The 25,364-nt window shown below is 25.7% G+C and overlaps 2 protein-coding genes across 3 annotated transcripts; both read left to right on the top strand.

The window, feature by feature from the left end:
- The first annotated feature begins 2,496 nt into the window (after positions 1 to 2,496).
- Positions 2,497 to 15,340, top strand: LOC111032735. The gene is made up of 11 exons (XM_022313171.1): positions 2,497 to 2,637; positions 6,679 to 6,768; positions 7,094 to 7,365; positions 7,442 to 7,589; positions 12,047 to 12,169; positions 13,229 to 13,375; positions 13,458 to 13,805; positions 13,874 to 13,971; positions 14,220 to 14,299; positions 14,446 to 14,578; positions 15,229 to 15,340. The coding sequence occupies exons 1-11, from the start codon at positions 2,497 to 2,499 to the stop codon at positions 15,332 to 15,334; spliced, it is 1,686 nt and encodes a 561-aa protein (XP_022168863.1). The 3' UTR covers positions 15,335 to 15,340.
- A 504-nt stretch (positions 15,341 to 15,844) lies between these two features.
- On the top strand, positions 15,845 to 21,702 carry LOC111032772 (reticulocalbin-2-like). Of its 2 annotated transcripts, XM_022313225.1 has the most exons (8): positions 15,845 to 16,012; positions 16,195 to 16,358; positions 17,600 to 18,129; positions 18,728 to 18,875; positions 20,062 to 20,185; positions 20,854 to 21,052; positions 21,132 to 21,255; positions 21,544 to 21,694. In XM_022313225.1, the coding sequence occupies exons 3-8, from the start codon at positions 17,946 to 17,948 to the stop codon at positions 21,692 to 21,694; spliced, it is 930 nt and encodes a 309-aa protein (XP_022168917.1). In that variant the 5' UTR covers positions 15,845 to 16,012; positions 16,195 to 16,358; positions 17,600 to 17,945. The 2 variants fall into 2 exon arrangements, with proteins under 2 accessions (XP_022168917.1, XP_022168918.1); XM_022313226.1 differs by lacking the exons at positions 15,845 to 16,012; positions 16,195 to 16,358 and having other exon boundaries at positions 17,946 to 18,129; positions 21,544 to 21,702.
- Positions 21,703 to 25,364: the final 3,662 nt, after the last annotated feature.

Consider the following 25,364-nt stretch of genomic DNA (forward strand, 5'->3'; position numbering starts at 1 on the left):
TATTATATACTTATATACCTATATTTATTTAAATGAAAATGTATGTCTAATATATTTTTTTATCGGAATGTAATACAATTTTTTTCAAATTAAAATATTTAAAAAAAATATCCAAAAAATCTTTTTTTGAATTTAGATTTGTATTTGTATTATAATTCATGCTCTATAATCTATGTAATGAGTTATTTATATTAGTTATTACTTATTAGGAAGTTAACATTAGTGCCTTAACAATATGAACTCATTGACATTTTGTTATTTTAAATCAAATTAAGGCCATCTATAGATTTGTATACTTTCACATCATTAAAATATTTTAAATATCTATAAAAAAAAAATATATCAATTCAATTGGTATAAAGACAAACATATCATCAGTGGTTTTTGAATAGTATTTATTTTTTCTTTAACTTATTTTAAATTCTTAAGTGTATAAATATTATATATTCATTAAACAATTTTTTATTATTCAAGTATTATTTAAGTTGTATTGTGATGTATATTATAAAGGCAGCGTATAGAGTGCTATGATTATTATTACATTTAAATTAAATTACACAAAAATAAACATCCAATATTAATTTATGTCCTCTAGTACTACACTTATACACTTAATTATTTAAGTATAACGTCTTGTTTTTTGTCTAGATATTGATGTTGAAGTGTGGTCTTTGATAAAATAAGTAAACTGGTTCAAAGTATATTGAATACCTATATTTGAAATAATAATAACACTTTAACAAAGTTGAAACGTATCGAGCCAGAGGTTATTCTCTGTTTGAGAATTTCATACTAGTTGCGGTCGTGACTAATTATTTCTAGAATTGATTCCTTCTTCTATTTTTATATAGTTAAAATATTCTGCATTGCTTAGTGATTTTGTTCTCAAAAAATTTAAAAATGTATGAAAAATAAATGTTGACAATATTACAGTGTTTAGTGTTTTCGCATTTATTTCTAATGGTCTTGAATATATTAGAGATTTTTTAGCTAAAACTCTAAAAGCGTTTTATACGCCTCGTCTAGGCGTCTAGCTCCAAAGTAGCCTTCATTTGGACCTATCTTGAGTTTGACTGACGAACGACGATATGGAATATGGATAATCGCAGGAAAAAATGTTTTGTATCTGTATATAGTATTGCCTATATTTAGCCCCTTTTTTGCAGCTATCAAAATGTGATAACATTAATAAAACGATAACATAATTTTCATTATAATTTATAATATTATAATTTATTAAAATAGTTAAGCGTAAATAGAAGCTGATAAGTCTTAAACGAACTAAACGTTTTATTGAGTTCTTCGAAAGTGCAATTAAGTTTATTCTTCAAGGTGTCAATTTGCATTTCATGTCTTAAATGTTTTATGAGATCAATTTTTTTTTTGAAAATGATGTACCTACTACACTTATCACAAATATATATATATTTTTCTTTTTCGTGTTTAGTTCTCATATGTTTATAAAAACCTGATCTTGAATTATATTTTAACCCACAAGTGATACACTAGGACATAATTAAACACAGCTTTGAAATGAGATAGAGTTAAGAAAAAAAAGTAGAAAATGTGTGTAGTAACTACTAACAACAGACTGGAGGAACAGAATGAAATTATTTTGCCGATTATTACAGATAAAATTAAATTATAAAATAATCAAGATCAAATGTTAGACACTGGATATACTATAAAATTAATAGTATAAATAGGACTATCTGCTGGGTTTACATAGAATAGTAGAAAAGTATAAAACCAAAAGTAATAAAAGTGATAACATTTTATTACTCTCATATTTTTCCATATTTTAATCTTTATTAAACGAGAAGGAAAATCAATTAATTGCAAGTAGCTACATTTTTTATTTTTAATACTATAGTACCTACCATCTATACTGGTTCTTATTAAAAAGGTGTTAAATGTTGTTCAAGATTCTGTGAAAGGAACAGCATTGAAACATTTATGCTATGAGTTTTTTTAGTATGGGCCTAATAGTTATTAAAATGTATTAATAATCTAGTTTTGTATTTTAAACACTGGGCAAGATGATTTTGCAACAAATATAGGAAAAGATGATTTTTGTATTTAGAAATAACTAAATATGTGTTTATGAGACCCATGGTTCAAACTTTAAACAGCTGGGTACGTTTTCATAACAAAAATACAAAATATAATATTTAACCTAATTATAACATTTGTATTATATTTTCGCTTAACTGTTTTAATAAAATAAAATATTATAATATATATTTTATAATGAAAATGATGTTATCGTTTTATCAATGTTATCACTAGGGCTCGGATGTTTATGAAATTGCTTATTTTTTTCTATTGTCCAATCTGGATACAAATTTTATTCATGTTCTACTGAATCAAATAATACTATTTTTATTTTGCACATTTAATGGTTTTGTATTTTAGTTGCATATTTTGGGATTTTAAAAACAAAAATGCTTTATTATTACATTTAAAAAAAAAAAATTTTAATTAGCGAACTACAAAATGTTACCAGTCAACATAACTAAATTAGATTCATCAGGACTGACTTTGTTCAAATCAATTGAAGTTGTCAATACTACAAGAGAAACCCTCAAAATGGCTAACGGAAAAGTAGAAAAAGAAATTAACGACAAATTTCAGAACGTAATGGCAAAAATAAAGGATTTAAAACTTTGGTACAAATTTCAAAAATAAATTCCGGTGAAGTTGATATAGGTATATATATAGTTGACTATGGAAGGAATAGAAGAAAATTTGAAGGTTGAAGATCTTGCATTTTTCAAATATGCACCAATAACTTCAGTTGGTGTAGAACGAAGTTTTTCACGCTACAAAAACTTACTTACCGATAACAGACGCAGTTACAAATTTGAGCAAATTAGAAAAAAACATAGTAGCACAGTGTAACGCTAATAATATAATAAATAATAAATAATAATATAAATTGAAGTAAATAAAACACTATGTTCATTTGAAAAATGTATTTTAAATTGTAGTAAAAAAAATAATATATAAAAATAACTACTGGGTAATAAAAATATAATATTTTTGTTTTATGAATTGTAATACATTTTTTTGTGCATATTTTGGTGTTTTTATTGACTAAAAATGCATATTTTATAATTTTTAGCTCATATTTTGTCAGCATATTTCGTAATTTTTTAGTGCATAAATGCATGCAGCATATTACAGTAGTTTTAAGTGCATAAACATCCGAGCCCTAGTTATCACATTTTGAGAGCTGCAAAAAGGGGGCTAAATATAGGCTATATTATATACGGATACAAAACATTTTTCCCTGCTAAGGTTCATTCGTATAGAATATTGCTTTCATGAGATAGGACAGTGGTTCTCAATCGGTGTTCTGAGGCCCACTTGCGTCGAGTTGTATGCCGCGACTGCGGTACACGCGTATATTGTATAATAATTACAAATTGACATTTCACAGTACTTAATTTTGTTTTAATTCTATAATAGACTAGTTATTGAGTCATATCGGTATGATATTATTATGTTATATCGAAAATTTGTTTTTGTAGCCCATAGGCCATAGGTAAGTTATTATTAGGGCTCATGCAGATGCATATTTTGCAGCAAGACCAAGACCATAACTGCAAGACCAAGATAATTTTGCCCATCACTCATTTTTTGAACATATACTGTATGCTAAATAAGCACAACATGTGTTTCATAAAAGTGTGAAAATATCAATTCTTTTAGAGCATATTTTAAAATGTAAAAGTTTTTAGATCATATTTACAATTTTAAGGTCATATTTGTTATATTGATGACAATAATACGTTAATATTGCACTATTTGCATCTAAACGTATTTACATACGATTTCGAGGAAATAAAAATAAAGATTTTAATAAAGACTGCCGATTTAGTTGAAGAATAATAAATAATTGTTATAACTTATTTTAAACTAATTGAACACCAAAATGAATATAAACTAGTCTTATAGTTGTTAAAACCATAGATTAAATAAACCAGTGGCCATTATTGGGTAGATATAATAATTACTAGAATATACTAATACTAGTATATTTAATCTAAGTTATAAATAACTAAGTTTAGATTAAAATAAAAGAAAAATACTGTAGTAAAATAAATAAATAATATAATAAATAAGATAATAATAAATATATTAATTAATATTAATAATAAAATACATATAATATTATCGGCAGATAATTATTAAAAAATTTTAAATAATAATACGTCATAACTTATAATCCATAGGTATCTTAGTATCTACGATCTACCTTAGTAATTATTACACAAGAGTAATAAAATTATTATAGGCACCCTAAGATGATAAGTACACTTCACCTATGCAAGACACTTAAATACTACAGCTTAGCTGTTTTTAAAAATGTATGTTTTCACTTTTTATTTTTAATATGTTCGGTTTTTAAAACAACGAGTATGAATTTAACTATTGTCTGTTATTCCTTTTTTTTTTAAAATGACCAGTGTATCTTGCAATTATTGTGCAATTGACAATATTATTATGATTTAATGTTAATTAGAATTTAGAACATGTACTATTATTATTTATTAGTGACTTTCAAAAAATGTAAAATATTATGATAATACGAGTAATTATCATTTAACACAAAATAATAAATATTAAATTATAATGTTTATGAGTTATGATAAATATGATTATGACGGGTATGAAAAAAAGGTTAGATAGGTCATAGGTAGATATATAAATAAACATGAAATATAACCTACTGTACTAAGAATAATTTCCTTATTTTACTTTAACGTGGATTTTATCCATTACTTGTTTTTTAATTTTTTCTGCAATCGATAATTATCATTATTATTTATTAATATATTATGTGTACTAATTACTTACTATTAGCAGGTAAGTCATATTTTGTTACCACTCATTTTATTTAGCAATTAAGGCATTTTAATATGCTTCTGGAAACATACATTATTATAAACCCTATATAGTTTTCAGGTAAAATATTTGATGCAAACATTTTTTGTTACGTTCTATACAATTTTGTTCTATTATAAAACACTCTGAAATTATATACTCAGTGGAATTTCTGCAGTAAATATTATTTTCTGGAGTTTTAAGTTCTACTGATACAGATTTTTATCAGCTTACATTGTTTAGTACCTAATTATTTTCGTTCATTTTATTTTGTATTTAAATATTTTCTGGATTTTTATACTAGGACTGTTTTGAATTCTGTAATATTATTTTCTGTAGCTAAACATTCGACCAACCTATCTACATTTGGACTGTTTTTTTTCCTGAAAAATTCAATAGGTCCTTAAAATATTCTTATTACGCTATGCGTAAAAATATCACTGTCTTAGAATATAAATTGTGTGTCTATGGAAATACATGTGTAGATTGATAAGACTTGTTATTTTCATAGAATTATAAATCATATACTAAAGTAGATATATTTTTAGTTCATGTTATTAACTAATGGACAGCGACTACCAGACCAGTCGACACCACCTCTCCAGGCTCTCCTCACCCTAACCGGGGACGAAATTGAGTGAAATAGAAATAACCACGGTTTTAGACACGAACTAATAGTTACTAAGATCACTGAATAGATGCCATTTATTCTGTGCTAAGACATAGATGACTGGACATGACTACACTAGGATATATTATAATATAACTAATATAACGTAGTAACGTAGTAACACAGACACACAGTAATACAGTGTACCGGCCGGCTGAGTATAATAATAATACGCGAGTGCCGGTTACCTAATACTCCGTAGGTACGCCACTACACTACACCGACCGACCTATTTGTGCGAGCATTATGTATAGCGATCCTAAAGAAGTGAACGGGGTCGCCGAGCAAGACTAAAGAGTGTTAGTGCGCGGTGGGTGTGTGGCCATGTGGGTGTGTATATCATAGGCACAAATTGACGGGGGCTTGGGGGGATTAGACCCTAAACTTAGCCGTAGCCCCCCCCCCCCATAAAAATCTAGGACATACAATTTTAAAGTGCTATATTGTAAATGTGTGCAGTTTGTATGTTTTGGTTCTGTGCGGAGAATGATGTATGTTTTTTTATTTTTGAATATTTTGTGTCTGTCATCACGGTTTGAGCAATAAAAAAGTGCTTCAATTTTCTTTAACAGCAACTTTTCTGGTAGTAACGTAAATCTAGTTGGTGCATTCGGGAAGTCAACATTTGAAATTCAGAATAGTTTTAAAGAGTGACAGGGAAAATAGACAGTGGACGTTGCCACGTTGGTGGCAAATGGCAATACGTTTGGGTCGTTTGGGAATATCATACAGCCACAGAGGACCATAATTTACATTACATTTTTTTATCCATGCATATTTTCAATATTGCTAGGTTCTGATACATCAATAGGTAGAACATTCTTTCTCTCTAATCCACTGGTTTTTTCTCAGCGCTGTCCATTCGTTATTAGGTCTATAGTCTATGGTAAATGGTTTATTTTATAATGATTCACGTACACTGGTAGAGTATTGGATAACGATTATTTGACGAATTTTGTAATTTCAATCATAGTATTTTATATAGTGATGCTCTAAATAATTTTTTCTTGTATTTCAACCCCCACAGTCCACTGATTATTCGTACCCTTGTAATTACCTATTTATAACATAAATTAGGAAATAGAATTACAAATTTAAATTATTTCTTAAATCATTAGGTTATTGCTGTTGTGGGTCTGTTAGCCAGCCAATGGAACTCGGATTGTTGTGACTTCTGCATATTTGTCAGTTATAGAAATTATTTGCCAGTAAGCCCTCGAACAATGTTGGTTTAACTATTAAAATATGTGGAAAGTGCAAATTATTATAATTACATTTTTCATTGCCATTTCAAATTCAAAGTGAGTATTTGATTATTTAGTTTAACAAAATCACATTTTAATAATTTATGGATGATTTAAAAGAATTTTTTGCTAAGTTAGATACTAATATTAAAAACTCGGTTAATTTTTTGAAAAAACAATTTTCAGTAGAATAATATTATTTTCAAATGAAGTACATTACCATTTTTGAATTCGGATAGTATTAAATTATTTCTGCAGTATTTTTATCATTATTTTTCAATCATTTCAGTATAATTCCGAAGGAGATTTTAATAGAACTTACAAAAAAATCAATCGCTCTCGACAAAAACAAATAGATGATCAACATTGGAACATTTTAATGGAATCAACTAAAGATACAGACTCTAAAAAAATATATACTATTGAAAATGATTCAGAAGTTAAACAAAGTGAACACTCATTACATAAATACACTAACAGCCAATTTAGCCCACATGGTTCAGTTAATTTACACTTATTGCATGATCCTTTTGATCTTAATCATATACACGGGCTTAGAAAGTATTTACTATACTTATAATATTTTAATATTAATTAATTAATTTTAACTCCATTACATGTTTTGCTTTTGTTACAGCCGTATGTTTAAGACATTTAATGAATTTTATAATATTTTAGAAAATGCACTTCTGCCACCCGTTCTAAGAAGTGCTAAAAGAAAACTAATTAAAATTAAAGAATGTGAACAACTACCAAATAATTACATATTTGATCTCAATTCACTGGTAAATAATTAGAATTCAGTAATGATTTACTTTGATGTTCAATGAACACTTATCTATCAATTTATTATTAAATAATAATGGTTTTAAGTTTGATTTAAATTGTAAATATTGTAATATTTGACTTAAATAGAAAAATACCATCAAATATAAGTAACCATAATTAATTTTAATATGATAATTTGTATGGTTTTAAAAAGGAATAGTAATGCACAGTTAGGAAGGTAAAATAAAAATTAGTAAATAGTGGTATGCAGCCACCACTGTGGTTAAAAAAAATGTATTACCTATTATATATATTTAAAATTTACAATAATACACAATAATTTTGAAATTTTGAAATACAGTAAAATAGTTTTTTCCTACTTTAAAAAAATTGTGATAACCTAAATAAAAAAGTAAAAATTACTGTTTCAATTTTTAGATCGTTCCGATGAAAGTATAAATTTTACGATGTGGCGTTTTTAAAAAAAAAAAATTGCTTGTGTCTGTCATTACGTTTTGGGACAGTAAAAATGATTCAATTTTCTTCAATCGTTTCTTTTCTGATAGGGAAATGAATCTAATTGGTACTTCGGAGGTTCAAAAGTAAAAAACTCCCAATGGTTTTAAAAAGCTTCAGGAAAAACAAACAAATAATTAAGGAAAAACTGAGATTTTTGCTCAAAAATTGTTTTTGACAAAATCGATTTTGGTTCTAGATGTAACTCTATAGAAAAAATTACCCCATAGATACATGAAATATCCACTGAATGTTTATATCCACATTTCTTAAACACCATAAATAAATAACTTTACTCGTGTTGAATTATTTATAGACATACACAATTTTTTTACATACATTTCTATAAAAAAATTTCGTTCGTTCATAATGTAATACAAAGTTCTTCGCGTAAGTTTTTTTTAGTGGGAATTTAAAAGTAAGTCGAGTGTAAATTCACAATAATTTTTATATGAGCGTTTGAATTTAAAATTTTCTACGCAAAAATCGCGAAAATTTGCATATTATTTGAGTTAGAAATGTATTAAAGATTTTTTTTAAATCTAAGATTTTAAAACTTAATACATGATTCCTTATAAGTTATAACTTTAAAGCTTATCTACCTACATTTATAAAAAAAAATTCTACCGAAAAGTCAAATTAAATTTTTATATGAGCGTTTGAAGTTAACATTTCTGATTTCTCATGGAAAGATTTTCCTATTTTGTTGAAATTCAAAAATGAATAGCTCTAGAAACTTAAAATTGTCACCAAATGTTTATTTTATCATTTCTTAAACTAAATTAAATGTTCAAAATATATTGACTCGTTTTAAGCTGTTGACGGACATTTTCAGTTTATAATTCTTTAAGTTTTTTTTTTCTATAAATTTCAATAAAATTGTATTAATTGGATCAAAAAGCTTAAAAATTTAATACATGCGGGTAACTGATATATTGCTACAATAGCAGTTTAAAAACATTAGTTTTGTTAAAAAGATTGAACATTTAAGACTAAGTTGCATGTTAGTAGATAATTCTGTAATCAAAAAATTAAAAATATATAGAAAAACAGTTTATTTTTTTAGTAATTTTAAGTTTAAATTTGGACGAAATTACACATTTTAACCAAAAATAACTGTTTTAGTTATTTTGTTGTAATTTAATAATATTATTACCAGGTACATGGTACCTTTGTGGTACTCATAATTGTATACACACAATTGTGTCATTAATGATATTTTAAATTGAAATTTTTTCTGCAAAAATGTAGGTATTTAATTTACTGTAGTTTTAATGCCTTTAATGGCTAATAGTAAAATAAATTAGGTAATTTGATTACAATTATACATCATGATATACATTGCAATAAACTAAAATATAGGCTCTCTCAGAATCGTCATTGTATTCAATGAATTTATACCATTTGAATTCAAGTTTAACATATTTATTGCAATGAAATCCTAGACATCTAATGTACATCGGAGCGTTACCCATTTATCCACTTTTTTATTATTAGAGGTATCTATGTTTTTTTTAAGTTGGCTAAGATGGAACAATTTATTAATTAGTACATAAATAAATACCTAGTTTAAAAAGCAGGTACTAATAATTACAATACACATTTTTAAAATTTAAAAACAAGCACTTTTACTAAACTGCATTTTGTTCCTTGCATGTTGAACGTATTTTTCTTCGGGTGCCCCTGGTGGTCAGAAATATGAAAATAAGTTCCAATGGAAACCTTTTAGTATATAACCTAGTATATATATACAGTAATTAAAAGCGGTTAAGTGGATGTCGTTCTGCTGTACTTTAGGGCATCTAGGATTTCGCTGTAATGAATGATATTAAATTTTAATTCAATGATATCACATCATTGTAGGTTTACGAAAATCGAATCTGAGCGGAGACGGTATGTAAAATGTCTGCAGTCTATGATATTTTATATTGACATATTGTTATTACTTATTTTTAATATGGTAGCCGGTAAGTCGAATTAATATTATTCTTAAATTATCAGCGATACTGGAAAAATATTAAATATACCTATGTAAAATTGGGCTGTTTTGGAACCGAATTACAACAAAATGATACACATTATTGTTTGTATTAATATGCGATTTTGTCCAAATTTGAACTTAAAATGTCTGAACAAAATAACCATATGAATAATATATTTTTAAGATTTTTTATTTACAGAAAACACAGCTTAAGTGGAAATCTGTTTTAAATTTTCAATCCTTAGCTGTAAAAATTGAAAATTTTATAAATTTTTAACTACAAAAACATTTTCAATTTTTAATTTGATAAATACTGTCAACATTTGAACTTTCGTGACTATATATTTTTAATATTCTTCAACTGCTATTGTAACGATATCTATATCAAAAGTCTTGCATTAAATCTTCATGCCTTTTGACCCAACTAATAAATTTTATTGACATTTAAAAAAAAAAATTTAAAAAAATGAAAGTTGAAATCAAAATATTTTAAAAATTTTATCAAGTATATGATCTGATGAAATAAACATGTGATTTAAATTGCATGTGTCTACAGTAAATTGTTTTTGAATAAAAACAAAATAAGAAAATCACTGCAAGAGAAATCGAGTGAACATCAAATAATGTAAAAATTTGGAAAAAACTCATAAAAATTTAATTTGATTTTCCAGTAGAAATTAATTTTTTATAAAGGTAGATAAGCATATAAGGAATCTTGTGTTACATTTTTAAATCTTAGATAAAAAAAGAAAATTTTTTATGAATATCTTTTTTTTCTTTTTTTTTTTAAACTTTATTTAAAAAAACATACAATCTGTAATTAAAATTTACAATAAGCATGTATGCGGATATACATTAATTTATTTGAGATGCTACGGGTGAAAAAAGAAGCCAAACTGTAGCGACACTTTATAACAGAAGATTATGAATAACTAAATACATATAATTTGCTAATTTCCGTGATTTTTACGACTGTCGGCAAAATTGAAAATTCTAAGTTAAAACTCTCATCAAAAATTATTGTAGATTTACGCTCAATTTTTTTTTAATGTGCACTAACAACAACTTACGAGGACTTTGTATTACATTTTCAAGTTTTTTGACTGAGTGAAAAGTTTGTTATGGACATTAGTTTAAAAAAACGAATAACAAACGAACATTTCATATGGCTATGATTTCTATGAATGGTTCAACACGAGTCAAAATATTTTAAAATTGTATGGTGTATAAAAAATGCTAACACAAACATTTAGTGAAAATTTCATGTACCTATCTATTGTTAATTTTTTTAGAGTTACATTGAAAACCAAAATCGATTTTGTCAAAAACTGGGTTTGGCTAAAAATTCCAGTTTTTCCTTAGATTTTTGCTTACTTTTCCCGTTGCTTTTGAAAACTATTGGAAATTTTAAATTTTGACCTCCTTAATGCACCAACTAGATTCACTGTCATACCAGAAAAGTTGCTGTTGAAGAAAATCAAAGAACTTATACTGGAAGAATCCTTGATTACAAACAAAAAAAAAAATTCTTAAACATATTTTGGGTGACAGTTAACTTTGTGATCCAAGAGAAAATTTGCTGTCAAAAGTTGCCAATAAATTAATTTTAAAAAGTCACCAAATATTTAATTTTTTTATGGGTGACATCTCTTGAATTTGACTTTACATTTATTATATATAATTAGGGCCCGAATTTCAATGCAAAGTGCATATTTTTTTGGTTGATCATATAATATAATAAATACCTGCAAGTCTATAATCGTTTACAACATTTTGTAACCTGAGCCTGCCACTGATTACTGTAAATGGTTGATCCTATTTTGTCCTCTTTTTTGGTGGTAGGCATAAACTTATTCCATAACAGAGTCAAACAATTATCAAGTAATCCCAATTTATCAGTAGATCAGGTTGTTGAATTTTGTTGTTAGATCACATCATTGACTATTATAACATTTTGAATTAATAATTGTATTTCAGCTTTCTGAAATTAAAAAAGAATCAAAAAATGAAGACCTACACAATAAAAAAAATGGCACATTAAGAAAAGACTTTCAAATTAAATTAATTAAATGCTATAAATTAACAATTAATGCCACAAAGGTAATGTATTTATAAATACAATTAGTTATAAATAGGGAACGGATTTTATTGTAATAAAAAAATCAAAATATGTACATAAATATGTAATTATTTTTATTGAAATATGTAAAAAAAATTCAAAATATGCAAAGACCGCTTAACAGAAAAAATAAGTACTAAAAGTAAGTATAACAATTGACAATTGTATCTCTTATCTAATTAATAATTATTAAAACAATGCGAAACTACATATTCTCTAAGATTTAAAAACGTAAAATGGCGGCGATTTGGTCGTAAAATGTTTGTATTGACTGAATGAACGTTACACATCAACTGACGTAATGATAGTTAATAACCCCGATTTTTCACAACATTTACAGTATAAAACTTTCCCATCACTTTGAAATGTTTCATTCGGAAATTCTTTTAAATATGCGGCTACCTTATTATTGAATGAACTTACAACTTTAGGTATTTTAAACAATTTTATAAAAAAAACAACAAAATTTCGATGTAGATATGAAGAAAAAAACGATGCAAATGATTACTCCCGCCAGAACAGTAACTAGACTGAAGACTGAAGACCGTAACATTGAATAAACATGTTAACTACCCACTTCACACTTGTCCACAGTGTATAATACGATAGCAGTGTATAAAGTACGTAAGTCCATTTAGAGAACGTAGATAATGTTTATCGTCATTGAAAATTACAAATATTATTATTTTAGGCTTTCGTCGATAGCGTATAATATTAATATATAGACCATAGGGTATCTGAATGCCATTAAGATAAGGCAAATAATCTTTGACGTGAATTGACGAAAAAAACCAAAAATACCCAAATATTTACGAAATATTCAGTTATTTACAAAATATGCGAATATATGTATTTTTACCCAAATATGTAAAAATATGTAAAATAAAATTGGCCTTATTTTAATAAGAATGGTCTGAATCGTGCACATTTTTTATCAGATTAAAAATATCTCATTCCAATAAAAATATGTATTTACAATAAAATCCGTTCCCTAGTTATAAATAATATGTAGGCATTTAAATATTCTATACTTCCTTAAGATATGTTCAAAAACTTTGGAAGCCGGAACTTATAACCCTATTCAAAGTAAAATGAAAAATTTGATCCAAATTATATCTGCTTTATCGTCAACTACTGGAAAATATATATATGGTGAAATATATAAGAAAAGAAAGAAAGAAAGTTTTGTACGTAATATATTAACTAAAATTGTTCTGTCATTATCACTATTACATACTACATGAATATTTTTTGACTTAATAATTTTAGGATTTAGTTAAACATTGCAAAGATTTAGAGAATATATTGGAGGAATCTGGTTATAAAGACACAGACGATGGCCATCATAGTAACAATGTTGATAACAATATATTAAATAAGCTTTCTTATAAAGCTTTAAGTAAACCTAAAACCCAATTGTTTTCGGCCAACTCAAATCGATTAAGTATGTATAATCAAGATAAACCAAAATTGGGATCATATTATGCTCAGGGATGGTCAAAAAAATCAAATGAATTAACAAAAAATAAAATAGTATCAAAAGACAATTTAAGAATGAAAAATAATTTAGACAATGTCAAAACTGTAATGGAAGAATACCCTTTTGGAAAATCAAATGTAAGACATATTATATACTATATAGCATATTATGCTTATAATTTTTATAGCACCTAATTTTATTTTAGGAAACAAACTATGAATTGTTTTTTAAAAAGATACAGGATGAAAAATTAATTGATACTAATGAAGCAATTCAATTTCCAACTGCTTCAAAAGTATTTAAGTAAGTATATAATTTAAAAATCATTTGATGAATATTATAATGCAATATTAAACAAAATATAATAATAAGAACACTCAAAAATCTATATCTACCAGTGTATTGTCAGGTGGGTATTTAAGGCGTTGAAAACCTTAAAGGAATTTACTTTAAACATAATTTATACATTATAAGTTATGACTTTGTTGGCTTACCTCTTAATGATATTGTGATAACTGATAATAGTTTTAATTAATTAATTGATGTTTCAGGTCAAACCAATTAACAATAACCAGTAATGTTGGTCTATTCATTGTAAAAGAAAACATCTGGAGAAATTTTCCCATTAAAAGTACTAAACTAGTTAAATTTATTGTTCAAATAGAGGATTTTTTTTAAAAAGTCTAAAGCATATTATGCAACAAATTACCCTATATTTAATTAAAAAATATACCAAATATTAATTAAATTTTAATCTATTATTTGTATGTTATTAAGATTTAAGACTTTCTCAAAATGGATCTATGCTTTTAAACATAGCTCAGGAACATGCAAATAATAATTATTTATATAAAATAAATTTCAAACAAAAATCATTAACAACAGAACATGATGTTAATATTTTATCCAAGTAAATATATTTATAATTTGTATTATAATACAATATTAATATATACCATTAATATACCAATGATGTGGAGAAGATATCTTTGGTATCTTGATTATTATTGTGGTAAATACCCCAAAGTATGTGATTGTATTTTTTGATTAGGTACATTAACTAAATCTTAATATGATTTCCGGATATTTATTTTAAACTTACGATTCTTAATGTTGACTTAACTAACACAAGTTATTTTGGTTTTCTAAAGTTAAACATTTTCAATTTGTATTTATCAAGTAATAAATATTTTTGTTTTACAAACCTACCTAAAAATTATTTATTTAATAAAAGTACCTATGGTAGGTAACAAAATATAATATTTATTCATATAATGTTCTATAAACAATAAACATATGATTAACAGATAGGTAATTCAAAACAATTATAAATTGTTCAGAGGTTGTCATTTAATACAATTATTTTATTTATTTCTAAATCATCATTTTTCAAAAAACTTTTCCAAACTTCATTAAACTCCAAAGCTTTATTTTATCCTTACTAAGTTCTATACTTTTTTCAAAATTATTTTTTTCTAGGAAAAATGTTTATGTTAAGTATATTTTTAATTGTATCAATTATTAGTTTTATATAAATTAATGATTTTTTTCTTTATTAAGAATTACAGAATCAATTATAGACGAACTGATAAATGAAGTTTTGTCAAAAATAAATTATGATGTAATAATCAAAAAACTAATAAGAATGGAACTGCAGCTTGAATAACTTAAAAGTTTTGAAGGCTAATTGTTAATTTAAATACAATTGTTTTTACCTATATATTATACAATACTTATAAATGAAGTGAAAAATATGTAATATTATTATAACAACAATAAAACCACTAATACCTATCTATATTTTATTATTTTCAACTTATGACTTTAATCATTATATGTGGCTAGATGACACTATGTGAATAATAATGAGGAAATATATGCTTAAATCATTAAATGGCATGTAAATAGAACCCACAAAAGTGGACGACTTTGTTTTGTTAATTTAAAATATTAATTTGATGGGTAATAAAAATATGAAAATCATAATGATATTGTCAATGATTTATTAAGCATAGATATCTGAGTATAGGTAATAAACATAATACCTACTTATGCAATTCACAATTCATTGATACAACAACATTATTTGAAAATAAAATATTTTACCTGTTGTGATAAATAGTATTCTTATGTATTTTAATGAAAACTATTTAAATGTTTTTTCCGGGGCTTTCTCAAGCCAACGAATAAAGACTTAGAGCAAATCGCCATATTATTATCATTTTTAATATTTATTGTGTATAATTTTTTGTGTATTTTGTGCTAAATTTTAACCATTTTTTAGATAGGGACCAGCAACCAGATTCCAGCTGCGCTCCACTATAGTTTGTTAATCTGTGTGCAGGTACCTATTATATATTTCTGTGTTGGTGCAAATTATACCATTGTTATTATTATTATTTTTATACATCGTTACCTGCACCAGTGTAGCACAGATAATCAATTTAGATTCATCTAAGTATATCATCATACATATATATTTATTGGCTCAAATACCTACGTTGTATACAATTTTTTATCTTTTAGGCCAAAAGAGCCGTTATTTGTAGGCGATCTATACATCTAATGATGTATAACTACATCACATAGCTCACTATAGTTTTTGAGCGGCAAACCCAACCAATTCTAGCTGAACTATAACACACGCACAATACACATCTAGGTCAGTCAGAGGTGGAAAATCGAGATAAGTAAGTCTAGTAAGGTAACCGGGATCAATAATTACAATCTTTATGTGTGATATATCATTTTAAATGTGGTAAGTTCGATTTCATAGTTAGTTGTTCGTTTAATAATAATAATAGGACAGGGTTTACAATCAATTATAAGTAAACACTATGAATATTTCTCTAAAAAAACTCGGAATAAAATAAAAATTTTATATCATGTAGGTATATGAGGCACGGTATATCTATATATTAATTTTTTGAATACCTCAGGTAGTCAGGTATTACCTTCAAATATCAACTGCAAGCTATGCGACTATTCGCAATGCAACGATAGAGTTAAAGCAATATATAGGTAGGTATATAGTCGTATAGAAAAGCTATTTGGAAAGCGATATATTTAACGACTATTTTCTATAACTTTTATATAATATTGATAAAAAATGTTGTCTGTATATTTTTTGTAAAAGTCTCAATCTACATGTCTCCGTCTTACTCATACAAATGTATCACATAGCAAAAAAAACCTAACCTAACCCGAGAAGGCTATATTCATAACTAAGAAACAAAATTTTTACCACATGAAAAGAAGAACTTTGGCTGTGAAGTATCGGTTTTATTTTTTTGATAAAATAACTACAAAGATTTTATTTAAGTTTGAAAAACTAAAAAATAATGGATTTTGAAACAATAAGAATGTTTTTCGTATAAGTGCTATAAAAAAATATAAAAACTATATTTCACAGATAATGTTCTTAAATCTTAACTATATTGTATATACATTTAGAGTCTAAACTGTCACTACAGCCTAAGTGGTTCTATCCCCCGCAAAACAATTTTTGCTATGTTATACATACATAATGCGGGTGTAGCGCCCTGGTCCTCTTAATCCGTTAAGGAAGCTGATAGATACCAGATGACCTTATAAAATCATACAATTGGTAACAAATGGTACCTAACAATGAGTAATGACTTAATGAATAATAACTAATAATAAGTAATTAGGTATAGGCACTCTGAACTGTGAGCTTAGGTTGTACAATCAGAATTATAAATAAGAAAATATAAAGGGATATAGACAGCTTATCGTGTTAAAGAGAAAATTTCGTTTTAATTTAATAATTTTTTCAGAAATTAAAATGTTAAAATGTTTATTATAAATTAATAATAAGTAACTATAAAATAATTAATAATAAGTATTATACACAATAATGAGCGAGTTTCTGTAATGACTAATGTTACAATTAGGCATTAACCATTTTTAGGCAATACGCAAAACTCCAGTCGGCAGAAGTCTGTGTTATCACTCACAGCGATATGATTCGCTGAGTTATCACCTACAACGTTATCACTCCGTCAGTGTATCGCCGCCGAATCGCCGAACCACCATCAGTTACGACTGTTACGAGTTTACGACAATACGACTGACGAGTGACGACTGTCTGGACTCGAGGGCCTCATATAGCCGACAGGCACACTTTGTACTTACTAGTTTCAAGTTACTAGTTAGTAGTTATTGCCGAGTGCTTCGTTGACGGCCACCGGTGACATAGGAACCTACTACTGAACGACAATCGGCGGAAATTCCTTTGTTTTTTACCAGCACCAACGATGAACTATTTTCCTGTTACTTTTGTTCTGATGGCGGTCACCGAGACGCTGCTAGCAGCTGTCTTGTCTGGCGTTGGTCACTTGACCGACGGTCAGGAAATTGAAGAAAACCTAATCATTTCTAGGCGCAGGGCAATCTCTGAACATGACCACCGGACTGACTCTGCTTATGCCGGAATCTTGGGTAAGATGCTCGCTACTTCTTTTCTACTATCCAGCCGACATATTTTTTTATTTTACATAAATACTTAATATTTTATGATATGTAATACAGCTAAGAACTAAAAATTAAAACCCTAATAAATATCTGCCTAAAATACATTAACGTTGACAATACTTTTATTATTAATTTACCTAATAATACTGATGATGACTCTGATAAATGTTTAATAAATATATAAACATGCATGCATACCTATGTTTTTACTTGATATTTATATTTAAAAAAAATAAAGATATGATGATGTTCTGTATAAACATAATATGATCTTCAAAATTCTAAATTTCCACTCATTCAATCATGACCCCGGCTCTATCTTTACTACTAACAAATTCATTGTAGCCGTCAATCTATTCAACCAAATTCAAAATCTTACTGATAAATTTGTTAACCTTCGATCCTTTTTTAAAAATAAATATGATGTGTAAATTGTAAATCCATGTGCATTCCACGTCCCAATGGCCATTGTTGTCAGGTTATCTCAAATTAAAAAAAAAGGATAGTAATATGATGTTCATCAGTTATGAAATTGTATTAATTTAATTTTGTACTTTGCTTTAAGGTGAAGAGGATGAATTAGAAGATATAAAACATTTAGAACCATCGGAGATAAAATCACGGATGACCATTATACTCGAAAGTATGGATATAAATAAAAATGGTTTGATTGAAAAAAAAGAACTGTTAGAAAAATTATTGGATTCTTATCGGTAACTATGAATTATGTATCTTATTATTTATATAAAGATAGTTTAATCTTATACATTGATATTCATAGATAGAAAATTTTTTATTAACAAACGATTGTGCTCTACCTTTAACTAAAATGTATTATAATATGAATACTATATATATTAAGAACCTTTTATCAGGTATATGATACATTTATTTTGACTTTTCAAGCTATAATTTTTTTAGTTTTATATTTTTTTCCCATGTAATTTCCAGGCAAATGCTACAAAATGTATATAAAAAAAAAAAATTAATATTTAAATAAAACTAGTAAATTACTATTGAAAAATAATGGTAAAATCATATTGGTTCTGTTACATCATTAAATTTTTAATATTAGATTTGTTAACATTTTAACATGTTTTAAATTGATATTACTTATAAATTATTTTATTTACAAAGTTATGAGCTGTACCAACTATTATGAAAAATATTTTACTTAGTAATACTAGCTAACACAAAAGTACTATGGAACAATCATATTTTAAAATAATTCATATTATTTAGGTATGTATAAGCATATTGTACACATTTTTTGTTTTGTTTTGTTTACTATGTGTACTTTGTGTACAAGTTGTGAAATACATCAGGTGTTATATAACATTCTTAATTGTTTTATATTGTTTTTGTACACATGTGTTATTTTACCAGAACTAAGTAGTTTCATAATTTAAATTAAATTAAATTGAATAGCATTATATATGAAAACAACAAAATCCATCAACATATTTTTACACATCTATGTCAGGTTTTTCATATTTTAACTATAAGAGGTAATGATAATATCTCAATTAACAATATTATAAAACAGCAAATAAGTACTTATAATTATATACAACATAAAAGATTCAGCCTTTATGATAGCCTCAAATGTGATGTTGATAAATATCTTATTATTTATTTAAAATGGACGTAAATAAAATATTGAAGTGATAAAATTGGAATAAGGTGATTCTAGTTTAAACATATTTTTGTAAATATTTTATTCAATTATTATGTGTTTATAATTTTACTAAAATATAAATTTAAAGTAAAACATAAACAATTAATATAAATATTTATTCTAGTTCCTATAATATATTATTATACTGAGTATTTTATGCAATCAACATTTTCTTCAAATTCTAAAATATGTAAATTTCATCCATAATGTATTGTTTTTAGGAAATTATCAACTGAAGAATCTGATGCGGAATTCCTAACTAGTGATCTTGATGAAAACAGCTATATTACATGGAAGGAATATGTTGGTGACACTTATGGTTCAAGTGAACATTTTGATGATGAAGTAATTGTTTGATAAATAATTTAATAAAGAAATCTTAATTTTTGTCATGGAATACATTAAATTTACTAGAGTCCGTGTCAAACATACTAGCGGTTGGTGATTCCACCTGTCTTAAAGTTTGCAACACCTAGTACCGGTGTTAGTGCCTTGTGCTTTCAACACAAGCTGCCACCTGCATATTTTAAAAATGCACTTCTTTATGTGAGTGTACGTCACTTCAAATATTATCTTTTGATTGCACAAGGCATCTAGTAGGCGGAGTCACCAATCACCAGTACACAGACTCTATACAAAAAACAAGCATTTATTTAGTTCTGAGTGGAATTTGGAGTATTTTATTTTCATGATCATCATTACTTTGACAGAGTTATAAAAACGTTAATGTGATAAACCAATTTCCTCCTGTAAAATTTTCTACTTCAACTTTGATAAAAATCAATTATATAAAAATAAATCAGCTTAATTGCCAATTTTTTATAAAGTAATGAATTACATTTGTAATAATAATTCTATAATACATCACAATGATCCACCAAGTGATGAGCGAAATTGATAATAGCATGTCCTTTTAGTCTCCACACTTTCTAATAAACATGATAATAATAAAAAAATACCATAAATATTTTATACAAATTTAAAACTACTAATCATTTGTGGTTTTTATTTAGATGACAGAAGATGAAAAACAATTATTTTTGGCTGCTGATGTTGATAAGGACGGTCATTTAAGTAAAGAAGAATTTCGCTATTTTTATACTCCCGAAGATTACTCCCACATGCAACCTGCAGTATTGCGTGGTGTAATGAATCGATTTGACAGTGATAAAGACGGAAAAATTACATTTGATGAGTTTATAGGAGATAGAAGTAAGATAATTTTACTTAATATTGTTTAATTTTTTCAATAAGCATGAATTTCTGTAAAAGTTGTTTAACTACATTTTAGGAGCAGAACACTCTGAAGAATGGCTTCAGGAAGAAAAATCCAAGTTTATTGTAGAACTCGATGTTAATAAAGACGGAGTATTAGATGAAGGTGAAGTGCATAATTGGGCATCACCAAACAATAAGTGAGAAATTTAATACTACTATGGTTTTATATCTCCACCATATAAATATAATATAATATAACTTCATATAAATGTATAACTTTATAAATCACATTATTAGCAAATTTTTTTTGATATATTATAAATATAAGTGTTACCCATTTATTTTAAAAAAATCTTTGAAATTAAAATATAATTATAATTTTTAAATATTCAATTAAATTCAAATAAGAAAATCTTTTACATACAATATGTATTGTGATATGAAATGAATAATGTATAATACTTATTGCACATTTAATTTTACAGCATGATTGCAGAAAGTGAAGCAGAAAATTTAATTTTGAAAGCAGACAAGAACCAAGACGGCGTACTAAGCTTTAACGAAGTATTGGACAACTATTATACATTTATTTCTCCAGAAAGTGAGGGATATTACATATTTAGAGATGAATTATAAAAAAATAGTATGATCTTAGACATATATTTTATGAAGTTGGTATTATTTGAATTTGTGAAGTGTGTTTAACCAATTTATTCTTATTATTTATCAGTAAGTTGCTTACTTTATAACAGTTATTCAATACAGTTAAGGAAAAAAACAAACCATTCAGCGATGTTCAATAAATTAAACTGTATTAAGTAGTTTTTAAACTCATCTTACTGATCAATTTGTATGGTACAAATATGTATTTACATTTATACCGCATAATATACAAGGTAATGTTTTCAATAAAAGACATCTATACTTCAGTCAAATATTGTTTTCAAAGAAAAATTATTTTATTGTTTCAAGTTAGTAATACCATCTATATTTAACAATATATTATACTATGTATTATCTAAATTCTTAAACAATTTTGAATTTTTTCTGACCATTTTATGAATTTCAAGATATATACATATAATTATGTAATTAAAGTAACTCAATAATGCTATAGGTAATCACGTTAATTAAATAAATGATTTAATTTTTAATTTTTCAAAAGTAATTACTGATAATTTATTGCCATGCATTAAGTGTATTTTCAATAACAAAACATAATTTCTATTTAATATTATTATTTACATTTGTATACATTAAAATAATACTGTAAAACAATAAAAATGATGAATTATTGTAATTGAAACACAACAATTGATTTAGAATATGGGTGACTAAAATACCAAATGAAAATACTTATTAACTAATTGGAATTAATTACAAAAAAATTATTATACATTTATAGTTGAAATTTGTATAAATTATATTATATTCAACTTGACATTATAATTGTATAGTAGTCATAAAAGTATTTTTTTCCTTGTCTTTAATTTCATTTTAAATAGTTCATTTTTTATTTTGTACATTGATTTCCTTACCATCTTTAATCTTAACATACAATTTGATGCCTTACTATTTATATTGTTCCTTAAATAATTGAAAATGAGCATTTAAAATGACTGATTAAATATTTTTAAACAATAATTATTATTAATATTGGCTTATGGCATTTAGCCAGTATGTATTTATGAGTTATGATAATATATTTAATAATATTTTGTTTACTGAAATTAATTTTAGTTATTCATAATAAATTGTATTTGTATAATTAACGAATAGCTAAAATTATTAAATTCATAAATAAAATATTATTTAAATTGTATGTTCCTTTTTGAGAAATTTAATTTTGTCATATTTTAATCGAGTCAAAATAGAAATAAGTGTATTATTTTTAGTCTACTTTTGGTCTTGTCATTGTATCACTAAATATTATGCTACATTAATAATCAAAATGTTTTTAAATGTTATGTACTTGCCTGTTATCAACCTTTAATTTTTGTTAGTATTTTAAAACAAGTAATTATAAAAAGGTTAATGTTGTTAACTTATACCAAATACGATTATTTATTCTGTTTATATTTTAATAACTGATTAATCAAAAACTATTTAACTTAGAAATTATTTTTTATTGTGCTTCCTCGTTTTTTTTATGAATGTATTATCTTATAATCATAGAATACTAATATCATTAATTATTTATTTTACCTAAACGTTGCAGTATTGTGCGTTATTTTGCTTAAGACTAGTTATTATTTTACTTAAAAAATATGGCCTGTATACAAATAAACAAAATGATAACATTTTTTTATTGTGGTTTAAATATACTCAAGTATATTGTTTATCATAGCTTATGAATATTTTGTTACTAATTCGTTTTGAATCTAGTTAGGTATAAAGTTTCATGTTTTTTTGTGTATTCAATTTTTTTCTTTATATTTTTGTTACAATTATTTATTATTGTTTTCAATTAGTAACATAACAAAAATTCTTTTAGACTTCAGTGATTAAATTATCGGAACAAATAAGGTGTTTTATTCTTTCATGAAAATTAAGTATATCAAAAATGTCAATTTAACACTTTTAATTAATTTGTAATAACTAATATCTAATGATTAAAGAAAAATCAATTATAATAAATATAATATTAAACCCTTACAACCTCATTAATTTTTTCATTAAAACAAACTTTACGATTGACAAAAATGTATGTTCATTTTATAAAGGAAAATATTATAATAATGTAGTTGCTGCAATCTAGTGTTTTGATTTCAAAAATGTATGATGTTTAAATTTATAGGTAAAAATGTTAAATTTTGTTTCATTTAATTCATGTTTCATTAAAATTTCAATTACATTGAATGTATTTATTCAACTTTTTACGATTAAAAGTTAACCAATTTATAATATTAAAAACATTATGCAAAGTTAGATTTTTAAAATCAAAGGTACCTACTTGCATAATTAATTTGATAATATTTCAAAATAGTGAGTCAATTGTCCCTTTTAGACATAGTTTAATGGCCCATGATTGGTCCTTTCAATTTTAGTACTTAATTATTAATTTAATATGTTTGTATGGACCCTAAAAAGTAAATATACTTGTTCAATGTCAGGTTGTATGACAAATTGATTAATTTAATGGTTCAATCAAATTTAGTGAATATTAATTGGATGGGCCACTGAGTCATGTCAAGTTTTTGTTCATGTAATTAGACATATGAATTCAAATTTAATATTCACATATCTCATTTTTAAAATCTAACCACTGTATGTGGCAAAGTATGAATTTCGTTAGACATTTAGATACATATTGCCACTATGTTCATAAAATGATTTTGAATATTTTGGTCTCCTGTTTCTTCTTTTTATGTATTATGTCCATCATATTATGATAGGTGAGTTAATAGTTTAATACAACTGGCAAAGGATTGATACTTCTGATAAAAATTATACGCATCGAATAAATTATTACAAGTTATTGACAGTCACACTACTGATGATCACTTGCTAGTTGCTAATAGTCTAATACATATTTACACGACAAACACGCACTTCGAAAATTGCCTATATTGAACTCCTTATAAACTGTCTGTACGAATCCCCGTAAGAACTCATATGTACGCAATGTTATCCGATTATCTAACTATTTTAAAAAAAGGAACACATCTAGGTAAATTTAAAACTGGACACCAAATGTCCTATGGTAAATAAACATTAAATTAATAATGAAGTCCAACAACAATTTTCAGACCACCATAATTATTCATTTATGAAACTATATTTTCACACAACAAAAACAATCAGTTCTTTTTAGTTGTTTATTCCTTTAATACATAGTTTTTAGTAAGCACGTTTAATTATTGAACTTAACTTTAATAATGTTAACTGTTTGTTGAGTTTAGCCTACTTATTTCTTTTTTAATTTCTTTTTTAAATTAACGTTATGTTAATGTAATAATGTATATGGTGTAAATATGGTTTATTCTGGTTTGCCCGCAAATGAACAAACGAGTTCCTATCAAGTAAAATTTCGAGTGCGTTTTATGAAAATTTTTTAATCGATGCTTAAAAAATCAAATTTAATTTCATAAATTGGATGAAATGTCTACATATTTTGTTATTTTACGAAACGGATGTGAATGTCGTACTCAGAGCTATAGAATTTATATGCATTGGTAAGTGTTTTTTGAAACACCTTTCTTCAAATTTGGTTAATAATGTTTTTATGTCCACAATTTACCTTTTACACATGATCTATTTTTATTTTTCATATTTTTACTTATTTTAAGGATAATACATAATATTA

This window comes from Myzus persicae, unplaced genomic scaffold, assembly GCF_001856785.1.
Source record: "Myzus persicae strain clone G006 unplaced genomic scaffold, MPER_G0061.0, whole genome shotgun sequence".
Lineage (NCBI taxonomy): Eukaryota > Metazoa > Arthropoda > Insecta > Hemiptera > Aphididae > Myzus > Myzus persicae.